Source organism: Salvelinus fontinalis, chromosome 29 (assembly GCF_029448725.1).
Source record: "Salvelinus fontinalis isolate EN_2023a chromosome 29, ASM2944872v1, whole genome shotgun sequence".
Taxonomy (NCBI): domain Eukaryota; kingdom Metazoa; phylum Chordata; class Actinopteri; order Salmoniformes; family Salmonidae; genus Salvelinus; species Salvelinus fontinalis.
In genome coordinates, this window is record NC_074693.1 from 12626435 (window position 1) to 12641212 (window position 14778).

Sequence of the window (14778 nt, forward strand, 5' to 3'; positions counted from 1 at the left end):
GAACATCGTGAGCGAAGTGAGTATTGTGAAAAGACGTTATGTAGTCAAACTGTATGAGTCGATGTGGTTTTGCAACTCTAGCAGGCTGAATAATTCATGCTTAGTCACAGCAAACACTCCTGGATTCAGTACTGCATATACTGAGATGTCATACTCATGGAAATCACATGTACTATACCTGTAAAAGGCACAGCATTTCATGGGCCAAAACATCACGTTACATGTTACACAGAGTAGTACTCACATTGTAGTTAGTTAACGTGAAATATTTGCAAAGTATCAAAGCATGTATGTTAGATAGATAATCACAATCAAATTCCTTCGACTGTCTTCAGAAACAATCTCAGTGTATGCTATGGAAACGGGTTGTTTGTGAGAGGGGTTTCTCATGCAGACCATTGGATTCATATTTTAGTCTTATTATTATAGACCCCCACAATTACGGAATTGTGAGGGTAATATTCCAGAATATATATATATTTTTTTTTTATTTCACCTTATGGTATATATATTACCATAAGGTGAAAAAATATGTAAATTATTATACCACCTCAGATAAGGATGCACTGATAATAATTGTACTATTAATACTAGAGCAGAAAATATTATAAAATAGAGGAACTCTCATCAAAATGATGAAGAGTTCTTTCAAACACTCCAACGTAACGGTGCTCTACCATTGAAAATTATGAAGAGTTCTTTCAAACACTCCAACGTAACGGTGCTCTACCATTGAACATCATAGTTTGGACTGAGTTATCATAACGTAGCTGTATTGCTGACCATAGTTCAATAAGGAAACCTCTGACATGTATCTTTATGGGTTCTTCCATATAGGGAAAGGTCACTTTTAATGTTATGGAAACATGTTTAGCAACACACTGCCTATACCACCAAACAGACATTCGGGATACTGAGACGGTTGTGATGTTTTTACAGGAATGTAGCCAGCCTTAAACAATGAAATAATAACATGACTCCATTTCATTGTAGCCACATCCTGTAAATATATTGAGGATTCGTGAATATCGTAACAGCTTAATTCAATATTTTAAGGTTTAAAAGTGTGAAGTGTTTAAGGTGCCAAAAGTGTTCAAATGTGTAGAAAAAAATGGTTAATAAGTGTTGTGTTTAATGTGTGAAAATGACCTCACTTGAAAAAATGTATTTTAAGAACCAACACATTTTAATCAGAATTATTTGCTAAAGCCCAAATCAATAGTACAATAAAGATTTCATAGTTGAACTACACTGTCCTCTCTTTACTATCCTGGCTGGAATCTGGTTTTTCTGCTTGTGCTTGGCTACATTCCTGTTCAATCCCACTGTGTCTTGGCGGCTGCTCCTACCTTTAAAATTAGGTCTGATTCTTGCATCGTAACCCGAAACTTTGCCCATGAGTTTGTCCAAGAACTCCGAGGGAGGCATTGGGGAGGCGGCTTTTCGAGCCGCGGCTTCTTTAGAGGCTGCCAAGCTAGAGACAGAAGAGAGAGAGAAAAAAAAGAGAGCGAGAGAGCGAGAGAGAGAGAGAGACAGAGAGAGATATGGGTGCACAACTGAGATTTAAAATGGTGAGTTGTTGTCATATATAGCATCATTCTGAGAGTAATCCAATCCAACAAGTATTTTCTGTTGAGGGACGCTACCATTACTGGTTCCCTTCCCTTGTCCATTTGTTATATAATGTGCCTCGATATGAGGTATGAACTATGTTACTTGTCTTCCAAATGAATACAGCAGTTTGATTAGCTCCATGTAATGTAGGAACTTTGTGGGGAACTTTTAGGAAGTATCCACTTCATGAGTTATATGCTCAGAGAACAATCAATAATATTGATTATCCATTAAGTTGTTGTTATTTGACTCCTTCACACCGTAGCCTACAACACAAGCATTTCGCTACACCCGCAATATTATCTGCTAAATATGTGTAGGTGACCAATAACATTTGATTTGATTTAAACACAGAACATACAGCATGTTTATTGGATATTTTCTAAATGTCTCATCTACATGAATTTTTTAATGTTATTTTTTTTATATCATCAACAACATAATATTAACATTCCATACACAGAATAAAAGTAAGGTTTACATAACCACAGATACCTGTAACCTCACAATCCATTTCCTGTGATGACAGCATAATAAAATAATCAATGTTTTTGAAAATACCACAAACATACCAATTTATAGCTCCAAAAAGAAAGCTGAAAACAGAAAATATGTTAATTACTTCTCCATTTCTTCGGAGAATTTGCATATCCTGCATATCCAGAATGAACCATCTTGTGGATAAAAATGGAGGACAGATAATGACCAGGGTGACATTCCCTTTAATGTCTCATGCAAGCAGTCCAGGGCCGGCGTTATGGGCCGGCCTTAGGGGGCCTGGCCCACCCTACCTTACCTCCTTTCCCTTCCAAATAAAATACTGAAATACTGATTATTTATTTAACGGAGACGAGCGCCATCAAGAAAGACAAATCAATACCAGTTAAAGCATCGGAACGAGCAAAACAGCGCCCCCTATCTGTCTCAGTGTGTGTAGACAATGTATCTGACGCTGTCTGGACTAAAAGAGTATTTCATGTGATACTATTTCTGACCAGACAGCATCAGATACATGGGCAACATAAAGAGCGGCGCTGTTTCGCTCGGATTATATTCAGATATCTGGTTTCAGCCTTTTACGAATTGGAAAGGAAAGTTTGCAGGGTCACAGTGCACTGTTAGGATGCCGGATTGCCCTAAATTAAATTGATGTTGAGACAAAATTATATAATTACTCCTGTCTAAATAAAATATTTCAAAATACTTCACCAGGGAGCATGGCTTAGCCACATAGGATCATTAGCTTCTATTAAAAAAATTGCTGGGGATTGTTTCAAATCACAAGTGTGGGAAGCCTGTAATTTGGGTAGTGCACGTGGCAATTGGTCTAGCTGATTGATTTGCGGCTGTCAGTGACAAGCGTCTAAAATATGTGTGAAGATCATGCATCTTGAGTAGAATTTAAAATATTGAGACAGGAAGAAGGGGAGGGAGGTGTGGTGAAAATATGGTGCGTCTCCAGAATGCATGCTATGTAGGCAAGTGCCCGTTTGTCAATGTCTTGTTTCGGATTGTCTTAAACTTGCCACGTAGAGCACGTATTTTTTTCTTCGCCTCACACAACTCAACAAAGTCTGTTTTTTAAACATCCATTGCAAATGATAGTTCCTCAGTATTTGAAAAATCTTTCCAACACACTAGCAATCCTGGCCTCGATAATCACCAGACTCGATGTGAAGGAGCAAAATATAATGATCTGATGATCCCATATATCCAGTGGAAATGTCATAAAAAAACAGCTTCCTATCCCAAAACTCACTGGCGCAGGAAACGTCGAGGGTAGGAAATAGGCTCGTTGATACAATCTTGCAAGTTCGTTAGCAACAGGATCGGGCCCGACACTGTGATAATTTAAAGCAAATGTCGAACTTCACTAGCAATAGCTCAAGTCAAAACAGATAGAAAGGGAGGCAGACGGGTGGAGAAGAGAGATGAATGTGATTGAAATAACCTGCATTTTCATCAGGATATTTTCTACTGTTTTTATTTTGTCGGCTTTAGGCCTATGACTGAGGATGGTTAAGTTATAGGCCTACTGCTGCATTGGCCTATGGGCTATCTCTGAGTTCTATGCTCATGTCTTTAGCAGCCAATGATTAACCACGTGATAATGATTTGAAAAAGACGAATTGAAATTAAACTGTTCCACAAAAATGTGCATATATAAATATTCACAACTGGCACGCAGATAAGTAGAAATGGTAGGATAAATTGTAAGCTTCCCCAAACTTGAAACTCACGAGCTGCCTATGGTCTTTACTATTACAACCATTTAAAAAATGTGCCCGCCTCTGGAAATCAAATGCCCTTCCAACTGATGCCTCGGGTCTGATTGCAGACTTCTGAAACTGAGATGGTAAAGTAAAGAAAAGTTCCAATAAACACCACCGCAAAATACAATCTAATCTATGTGTGATCGGGATCATAACACCAAAGACAAGGCTTATTTTTATACAACTGTGATCATTAACCCAACAACAAATGGCATATTTTGTCATGTCAGCGCAAAAGGTATTCCTACACATATTAACCAACTGCTCCCATCAATAGTCTAACATATTAACCAACTGCCCCCATCAGTAGTCTAACATATGAACCAACTGCCCCCTATCAGTAGACTAACATACTAACCAACTGCCCCCATCAGTAGTCTAACATATTAACCAACTGCCCCATCAGTAGTCTAACATATTAACCAACTGCCCCATCAGTAGACTAACATATTAACCAACTGCCCCCAGCAGTAGTCTAACATATGAACCAACTGCCCCCATCAGTAGACTAACATACTAACCAACTGCCCCATCAGTAGACTAACATATTAACCAACTGCCCCATCAGTAGTCTAACATATTAACCAACTGCCCCCATCAGTTGTCTAACATATGAACCAACTGCCCCCATCAGTAGACTAACATACTAACCAACTGCCCCCATCAGTAGTCTAACATATTAACCAACTGCCCCCTATCAGCAGACTAACATATGAACCAACTGCCCCCATCAGCAGACTAACATATGAACCAACTGCCCCATCAGTAGTCTAACATATTAACCAACTGCCCCCATCAGTAGTCTAACATACTAACCAACTGCCCCCATCAGCAGACTAACATATGAACCAACTGCCCCCATCAGTAGACTAACATATTAACCAACTGCCCCATCAGTAGTCTAACATATTAACCAACTGCCCCCCATCAGTAGACTAACATATGAACCAACTGCCCCCGTCAGTAGTCTAACATATGAACCAACTGCCCCCATCAGTAGACTAACATATTAACCAACTGCCCCATCAGTAGTCTAACATATTAACCAACTGCCCCCCATCAGTAGACTAACATATGAACCAACTGCCCCCGTCAGTAGTCTAACATATGAACCAACTGCCCCCATCAGTAGACTAACATATGAACCAACTGACCCATCAGTAGACTAACATATGAACCAACTGCCCCCATCAGTAGACTAACATACTAACCAACTGCCCCCATCAGTAGTCTAACATATTAACCAACTGTCCCCATCAGTAGTCTAACATACTAACCAACTGCCCCCATCAGCAGACTAACATATGAACCAACTGCCCCCATCAGTAGACTAACATACTAACCAACTGCCCCCCATCAGTAGACTAACATATGAACCAACTGCCCCATCAGTAGACTAACATATGAACCAACTGCCCCCATCAGTAGACTAACATACTAACCAACTGCCCCCATCAGTAGTCTAACATATTAACCAACTGCCCCCATGAGTAGACTAACATATTAACCAACTGCCCCCATCAGTAGTCTAACATATTAACCAACTGCCCCCATCAGTAGTCTAACATATTAACCAACTGCCCCCATCAGTAGTCTAACATATTAACCAACTGCCCCATCAGTAGACTAACATATTAACCAACTGCCCCATCAGTAGTCTAACATATTAACCAACTGCCCCCATCAGTAGACTAACATATGAACCAACTGTCCCCATCAGTAGACTAACATATTAACCAACTGCCCCATCAGTAGTCTAACATATTAACCAACTGCCCCCATCAGTAGTCTAACATATTAACCAACTGCCCCCATCAGTAGTCTAACATATTAACCAACTGCCCCCATCAGTAGTCTAACATATGAACCAACTGCCCCATCAGTAGCCTAACATATGAACCAACTGCCCCATCAGCAGACTAACATATGAACCAACTACCCCCCATCAGTAGTCTAACATATGAACCAACTGCCCCATCAGCAGACTAACATATGAACCAACTGCCCCCATCAGCAGACTAACATATGAACCAACTGCCCCCATCAGTAGTCTAACATACTAACCAACTGCCCCCATCAGCAGACTAACATATGAACCAACTGCCCCATCAGTAGTCTAACATATTAACCAACTGCCCCATCAGTAGACTAACATATTAACCAACTGCCCCATCAGTAGTCTAACATATTAACCAACTGCCCCCATCAGTAGTCTAACATATTAACCAACTGCCCCCATCAGTAGTCTAACATATTAGCCAACTGCCCCATCAGTAGACTAACATATTAACCAACTGCCCCATCAGTAGTCTAACATATTAACCAACTGCCCCCATCAGTAGACTAACATATTAACCAACTGCCCCCAGCAGTAGTCTAACATATTAACCAACTGCCCCATCAGTAGTCTAACATATTAACCAACTGCCCCATCAGTAGTCTAACATATTAACCAACTGCCCCCATCAGTAGACTAACATATTAACCAACTGCCCCCAGCAGTAGACTAAACAGAATACAGATCACACAAGGATGGACATAGAACACTGAAGTACTGTAAATGAGGAACGTTGCTGTCTCTCCATACTGCTACCAGTCTGTGTGTGCGTGGGCCACCCTAACTGCCAGGTCACTGGCCAGGCTGTGCTGCTGCTTTTCTGTCACATGGGCAGGCACCAACTACCCCAGAGGCTGCTGCTGGGGTCAGCCAAGCACTACTCTCTCTACACTCTCTATGCATCAGGCTTCATAGAACTCACTCATTGAAATGGCACGTGAAGGCTATATAGTATACTACAATGGTACCCTATAGTGCACTGCTTTTGACCAGTAGTGCACTAGTGCACTGCTTTTGACCAGTAGTGCACTATATAGGAGCACTATATAGGAGCACTATATAAGAGCACTATATAGGAGGGAATACTGTGCCATTTTGGATGCATTCATAGATTTTCAATGGTTCCTCGCTATCGTTTACGCTTTTGTTTGCGGTTTTGCTGCCGTGTCGTTTTTTGGAAAATGTGCCATTGGAAAGGCATGTATGTTGTCCTAATCACTGCCAAATAAGTTGATTCTATATTCACACTGATGACTGGACAGTGTTGATAACTGTCAACACTATCAGTGTTGCAGGTCTAATTTTCAACATTAGGTGACGTGATTGTGACGGCCAAAATAAGTCCTGTTGGGTTAACTGATACCCTGAAGCCCTGGTGGGTTAACTGATACCCTGAAGCCCTGTTGGGTTAACTGATACCCTGAAGCCCTGGTGGGTTAACTGATACCCTGAAGCCCTTGTGGGTTAACTGATACCCTGAAGCCCTTTTGGGTTAACTGATACCCTGAAGCCCTGGTGGGTTAACTGATACCCTGAAGCCCTGGTGGGTTAACTGATACCCTGAAGCCCTGGTGGCCCTAGAACTCTGATACCCTGAACCTATCTGCAGACCAAACAGTTTCTGTCAAGTCTGACAAATCACTGCGTCTCTTCCATCGATGCTGGCATTATGGTTCATTGATGGAATGTTCCTAAGAGTTACACTTCTATACTAACCATCAATATCAATCCATACCAAGACACACAAGTCTAGAATATATAGCCTAGAATTCTAGAATTCTTCGAGTACTATTAGAATTCTAGAACTTTTAGAATTCTAGAACTTTGAATTCTAGAATGTTTTGCGTGGAATTTTCTTTCAGCAGAAAATGCAGTGTTTCAAGGATTATTCTAATACCAGTTAATTACCACACAACACGGTGGAATCCTATCACAATCACCTAAAATGCAATAGTCGGCTGTGACCACGAGGTTAGTACGAAGGATCAAGCGCTGCAAATAAACTATTGTTAGGACACACACAATACAGATAATACCATGATCTAACGCTGTGTTAAAAAGCTTTTAAATATAGTATTGAACAAACACCCTCGAACTGACGACACAATCAGATTAGTCATAGAGAGATTAGACAGTGGCCTCTACAGAGATGATCGCCTTAGACAGCTAGCATGGGCCCATGCAGTGGGCCACGCAGGAATCTGTTTGACAGTGTGAAATTAGGGGACCGGCACACTCCTTCTCCTTACATTATTGTGGGGTTTGGTATAATAGAGGGAAAATAATTGATGAGGAATGTGTAGCATCGCTACCACACTAAATCACAACATCTATAAAGGTTAATCTCACACAAAACCACAGGAATTTGTACCAAGAAAATCTGGGACCAACACACTCTTTCTCCTTACATTATCGGGGCCCTTCGATTTGAAAAAAAATCTATGAATGTAGGATAGACCCCTAAAACACTAAATCACATCATCAATAGGCCTAGAAGTCAATCCCACTCAAAAATTACAGGAATCAGGATTCTACACCTATGGGGATATCAACAAGATCATCTTTGATTTCCTTCCTTCTGTCTGGGCTTATCCCGTCCCAAGTGACTTCTCCTGGGTTTTGCATGATCAAAGTTTAGATTTACTTTTATAATTATTTCTGATCAATGCTTACTTGGCAGGCCACGGCCAACTGTGGAGAGACTTGGTCCGCGTGGCCAGTGCTGAGGCAGCAGTAAAAAACAGCTGACTCCCAGCACCAGAGAATAATATGCAAACAGTCTCTGAGCTCTGCATACTTTAATGTGGAGCACCAATCATTAGCGCTAAGTGTACCTCATTATGTTCTTAATAAAGCCTCTGAAGACCAGAATCCTAATTGATCTCATCCTGGCTTTTCTGAGAAATCAAAGCCCTACCAAAGCCTTCATCCCATGCCAGTCCCTGGCACAGATAGGAGGAGGGTGGGCCATTCTGATCTCCTTTTCAAACTGTTAACGTAATGTCTGTTAATAAACCAAGAATCATCATAAACATAAATTAAAAATAAATTTAAAAAACATGACACAAAATGAATGAGGAACGTGTGCAGCATAAGGTCATGCATTTGTCTTTCGGAGTGTTATTGTGTTGAGCTGATTAAATATGTTTTGAAAGATCAAGAGGTGAAACATGACATTAATTAATGCTCCGTACAATGTTGGCATGCAGTACAGTACAGCATGCTTTATAGAACAACATATTGGACATGCATTGGAACTGGTGTGGACAATAGAACATAGTCGGTGGATGACAGATTTCAGTGAATTCAGAGCTACGAATTCCTCCATTTCTTTCTCCGTGACTGAGTAGAAAGAGAGGTGAGGCCATTGATTAAAAAAAAGCTATGTTATTTATAGTGCTATCTGTCTTTGTCTATGTTGATCATTAATGTATTATCATACATCAAGCTTTGGAAATAAACCTGGCTAAAATGTGTGATTGTAAGGGATCGTGAACTCCACTGAGCTAGTGAATATTTTTTTTTATTAGAGGTTTATACATTTATAACTAAATATATCCAGCTTTCCCACCCATCTGTTCTGACAATACATGTAGTACAGCCTATCTGACCTGAAAACAAATGACTGTCATCACCATCACTATCACAGTGAACATGACATGGCTTGCTGAACAGCACCGTGTGTATAAATACGATTTAATGAAGACATGGCGTTCAAATCTGTGACGAAAGGAGGTTTTAAAGGACTAATTCTATATAGGTGACTGGATACAACTGGTGCTGTGGTGTCTGTGCATGTAAGCAGTGTCACTGCTTTCTGCTGTTCAAGGCCAACTCAAGGTTACGTTTCATGAGTAGAGTTGCAAAGCTACTGGAATCTTTAGTCATTTTGGTAATTAACAGAAAATCTTTGGTAATTTATACTTGAATAGCTTTGAAAAATAGATGAATATATATTACTCATTTTTTTTTATATCAGTGTCCATGCTGTCAATGCGTTTCTAGTGGACGGACCACATAGTTCAAGAGAAGATAGCCTAATTAATGAAAATAGCGTCTAATCAACAGTGGCATTATTTTCAATTAACTCTGCAACTCTTCCTACTATTGACGTTTTTCACAACTGTCACGAGTTTGACGCCAAAACATTGACAACAAATATACAGCGACATAGTAAAATAAATAAAACGGTGTTAAAAAATATATATAAAGGATATGGTATTTACTAAATTGGTGGTTTATATTTAGGATAATGTTTTACAGCTTTGTCACTCTCTTTATTTTATTTCCCCATATATTTTACATGTAATAAGGCCACACAGAGGGCCAGAGATAATTACAGACACCTGTGATAATCTGAAGTACCCAAAAAGGGCCACAATATGTCTTGTGCTAGATTACATAAAATCCTTGAAAGATACCAAAATTCCGGTCGTTTACTGGTAAACTTTGAAAGTTTCCAGCAATATACCCACCCTTTGCAACCTTATTCATGAGCCTATAGGCCAGGTGATACTGGGGGGAATACATGACATAATCAGCAAGTCAATTACAAATTAGCTTGACATTTTCCAGTTCAATTTAGAAAGCATTGTATGAAATAGAAAAATCCATAGAAGTCAATTCAACAATTTTTTTCCTAAATAGATTATTCCATATTCCAATTTTGCTATGGAAAACTGTGCATGTATTTGGTTGATTTAACTATTCAACTGAGAGTAATAAGTCCCAAACATATGTGTCATGGTGTCAAAGATGGCATAAGATACAAGATAATAAAAAAACATTTAAAAAACACCATACAGCCACATTCTACAATGTTGAGACTAACATTTTTCTGCACAAATGTGAGGTACTAATTTTAGTGTTAGTCCTTTAATTGAATTTAAATCAGTGAATATTTATTCACGAGAGACTATGTGTGGACACATTTGCTGTGTACATATTCTCCAGTGATGGTCTGGGATTCTTGTTAGTGGATAAGGGCCACATGTTCACTTCCACACATTGGTGTGCTACGTTGCAGAAAGCAATGTATATCCTGTTTAATAAGGGCTATATGGTGTATATCCTGTTTAATAAGGGCTATACGGTGTATATCCTGTTTAATATGGGCTATATGGTGTATATCCTGTTTAATACGGGCTATACGGTGTATATCCTGTTTAATAAGGGCTATACGGTGTACATCCTGTTTAATAAGGGCTATACGGTGTATATCCTGTTTAATAAGGGCTATACGGTGTATATCCTGTTTAATATGGGCTATATGGTGTATATCCTGTTTAATACGGGCTATACGGTGTATATCCTGTTTAATAAGGGCTATACGGTGTACATCCTGTTTAATAAGGGCTATACGGTGTATATCCTGTTTAATACGGGCTATACGGTGTATATCCTGTTTAATAAGGGCTATACGGTGTATATCCTGTTTAGTGTGCGCTATACAGTGTATATCCTGTTTAATATACAGTGCATAGTGTGTACAATACTGTGCAATAGAATGTGTTTTGAATGATTGAAATGCTAAATTTCCTCTCACTGTTTTCATGGTTGGTGGCAAAAGGATAGGGCATTTTGATTGAACAAACCCTAGTAATTCCCAGATGTTTTGAAAATGATTAACATAGACTTGACATAGACTTTGATTAGGTAATTACATGTTTTCACTTGCTGTGTCAAATGCATACTTTATCTGATAGTCGTTCATTAAACGAGCGTGCAACTTTTTACATGGGCCACAAATTAACCCTGACGACCTGACGAAGATCCGTTTAGAATCTAAACGGTGTCGATAAAGCAGTGAATTAGTGGCTTTAACAGTGTACGGCCCTTCTTGTTCTATACTAGCATTCTTTATTAGCCCAGCACCTATGTTTTTAAGGATGTGCGTATGACCACAAACTTTCCCACAAACTAACCCTAACATTAATAGAAATTCAGAAAGAAATGTGCAATTTATATGAACGAATATGTTTGTATATACAGTGATGTGTACAATGTGCATTCATCAGGCTGTTTTGACATTGACAAAGTAATCAATGCTTGGTAATAAGTAATAAGTAATAAGTCTGCATTTGAAATGAGGTCTGGAGGTCTAGGTTGAGACTGGGAAAGAGATATCAATTAAGCAGAACTGCAGAGTTCAGCAGTGGGAGCTGAGGCTGCAAAATCCTGATTCTACTTCATTAGCTAAACACGCTGGCCAGAATGCTAAATAAACACTGTCTGTCTGCAAGGAATGTACCTGGATTCCAATGGACTATAGAATAGAATATAGAATGAAAAGTAGTCTAAAAAAAAACCCTGATGATTCATTTGATTCTATAATGTAGGACGTAATGTTGATTAGGCATGCAATGCACAACATCATACACAGACAAAGAGCCATGTTTGGGCCAATGGGAGAGAAGCTGTTCTCTGAACAGAATACCTGCCTCCCCTCCAATGTGAACATTGGAGATATCCTTGTTCACATTTACAGAGAATAATACACTTCATGTATGAGGATCACGAGCTTGATAGTAGTCGATAAATTCATACAAAGACAAATCATGTCAAAACTAGAATATTCCAACTGGTCAGGATGAATATACTGTGTGGTTACTGGGAGAAAACAAAACAGTCATCATCCAGCATATTTACATTTTATATCCTGTTAAATATACAAGTCTTAAAAAAACATGATTTGTCCATTTCATTCACAATATTTGAATACTATTAGCCTAAGACTTTTACATATAGTTGCGCTGGCCCCATGAGAGAAATGAAGACAGACACAAGACATTTCTCTTCTCAGTGAGTAGGTGATGGATAGGCCTACACACCACCAACAACACAACTTCCCTGATATGTGTGTGAGTGTGCACTCAATTCCTTTACTCTGACTTGCCTGTTGATAACATTTGCCTCATCAGAGTTTACAACATTTAGCGTTTGGTGACCACTAGTGTTCGCTGTTAGCACCCGCTAACCCGCCACCTCTCACACACATCTTACTGTAATGTAGTGTGTGACTTAATGCAACTCACTCACAACAGAGGAATGATTAGGACTACATACATATATAATAAAGCCAACGCAACTTTGATAATCGTGTGATTAAACCTAATCAATTGGCTGTGTTGATTTATGTATATTCAGACTTTTTTCCACGCATGCTAAGCTATGGTAGGATACATTCTGATCACCCACAAGATATCAATAAAATGGTATTTAACACATTAAGAATGCACTGTAAAGTCAATAAATAATGATCCTTACCTGAAAAATACTATTGTTTCCCACAAATAGATCCCGAGAGCGTTTATTCGATACATTTTTGCCGGTCTCATTCGGGCTACCTACAGCTCCAGGAGCACCAATAGGAGTAGAATTCCAATTCCTTGAATGATTTCGGACGTCCAAGGTAAGCAATTCTTCTGTTGTTTTTCTTCTTCTTCAGATTCCAGAGTCACAAGAAAACCACAAGATGTTCATAACCGCACAGGCCATGAAACCGTCTTCTTTAGACCGCAGTTACTGATTCGGAAAACCTAAATAATGAGTATTTTTTTTCAGGACCACGGACAGCAGCAGAACCGGTTTGCGGGATTTCACTCAGTCCGGGTTATTGTAGCTTTGAGGGTACAGCACGTTAGGCTACGATACCACAGATATTTCCGACGTTTATTCTTCGCGATCCTAAGCGGCAATTAGGGTTTTGTTACAAGGGAAATTTGTGAATTTGAACCATTGCCTCCTTCAGTGATAAATGTGAGAATGTATGTGCTCTGCGTCTCAATGAAAGTCTCAATCTCAGGAGATGTTTAACTACGTGGTTGTATATCCCTTACGCATAGAACAGTAGCGGAATTCCACAGTTGTTACACGAAATATATACATACGTAGTCAGTGTTTTTTTTCTTTACGCTTTCTCTTATATGCATCCCAAAAACAGAGGTGTTGCTTTCAAGCCACACGTAGTTGTAGTTACCCCGGCCGTGCTGACTGGTGTTTTTCTGCAGGTACTCTCTGTGTCTCGGTAGTTGACTCCCAGGGGTGAGTTGGAACTGCTGCAGAGAGCTACTTCCATTGTCCGGTCAAGTTCGGGACTCACAGCTCGTTTTCGTCTTCTTGCATTTAAATTCCTCGCAATAATGTCAAAATGAGTGAAATCGTGATGTGACTAGCCTCTTCTTCCATTGCCTCCCATAGCCCAGCGCTCTCACGTCAGACCACCACTGTATGTCTTGCTGCAGTCATTTACTAAACTCAAAAAAAGCACCTCTCCTTTGAACACACGCCCACATGCCGTTGTTATTGGTCTACATGTTGCTCAAACTAGTTAGGCTGCGGCTCGGATTGGAGAGAGGGGTTGTCATCTGGATATTTTTAATGTCCCGCGCATTGGTATGGAACTAGAGAATAGTCCATGATTTATCAAATGTTAAGTTATCATATGTCCATAAACTTTTTTGGTTTCGTTGACTGTTCGCACACCCCGGGTCTACACTGGTTGACGTGTTAAAATGTTCAAAATCAAATCCCATTTTATTGGTCACATAACCATGGTTAGCAGATATTATTGCGAGTGTAGCGAAATGCTTGTGACAAACTATACAATTATTTATGTACTTTTTTTACATTTTCATTTTTGATGGGAATTTGTCAGCCGGTATGAAGTATTTTCATTTGTATTTCAATGTTCTTGAGGGTTACTTTTTGATTGACAAGTGAGCGTTGCAAGGGCGGCAAAAAAAAAGGATACAGAAAGAAAGTATCTTGTTCAATATCACGCTTCGTTGCCTCCACTTGTATTTTCTGTTTGATCTTTTTTGTATAATCGATATTGTTTTCCCTCCACGCAGACATCGAAAGAGAGGATCTCTCCCTCTCTGTCTCTGCAGTAGCGGTATTTCATCGGCACTGCTGTCCACATTGTCCATTGAAACGTGATTCGGTTTCTAATGCAGCTCTCTTTCGGGAACGCAGTCACTAAATATCACGTGGCACACGGACGGTACAGAAAGAATAGAATACGCACGATTAGAATACGGATGGATATATGGT

At 39.6% G+C, this 14778-nt stretch overlaps 1 protein-coding gene across 4 annotated transcripts in view; it reads right to left on the bottom strand.

The window, feature by feature from the left end:
* LOC129827438 (glycine receptor subunit alphaZ1-like) overlaps positions 1-13999 on the bottom strand; it is a 101511-nt gene extending 87512 nt beyond the window's left edge. For 2 of the 4 annotated variants that reach the window (XM_055888288.1, XM_055888286.1), the window contains exons 1-3: positions 12991-13998; positions 2187-2210; positions 1350-1474 (exon numbers count right to left, since the gene is read on the bottom strand). In XM_055888288.1, the coding sequence (XP_055744263.1) occupies positions 1350-1474; positions 2187-2210; positions 12991-13061 (220 nt within the window). In that variant the 5' untranslated portion in view covers positions 13062-13998. Of the gene's footprint in view, positions 1-1349; positions 1475-2186; positions 2211-12990 lie in introns of all 4 variants that reach the window. The other 2 variants (XM_055888289.1, XM_055888287.1) reach the window with 2 other exon arrangements.
* Positions 14000-14778: the final 779 nt, after the last annotated feature.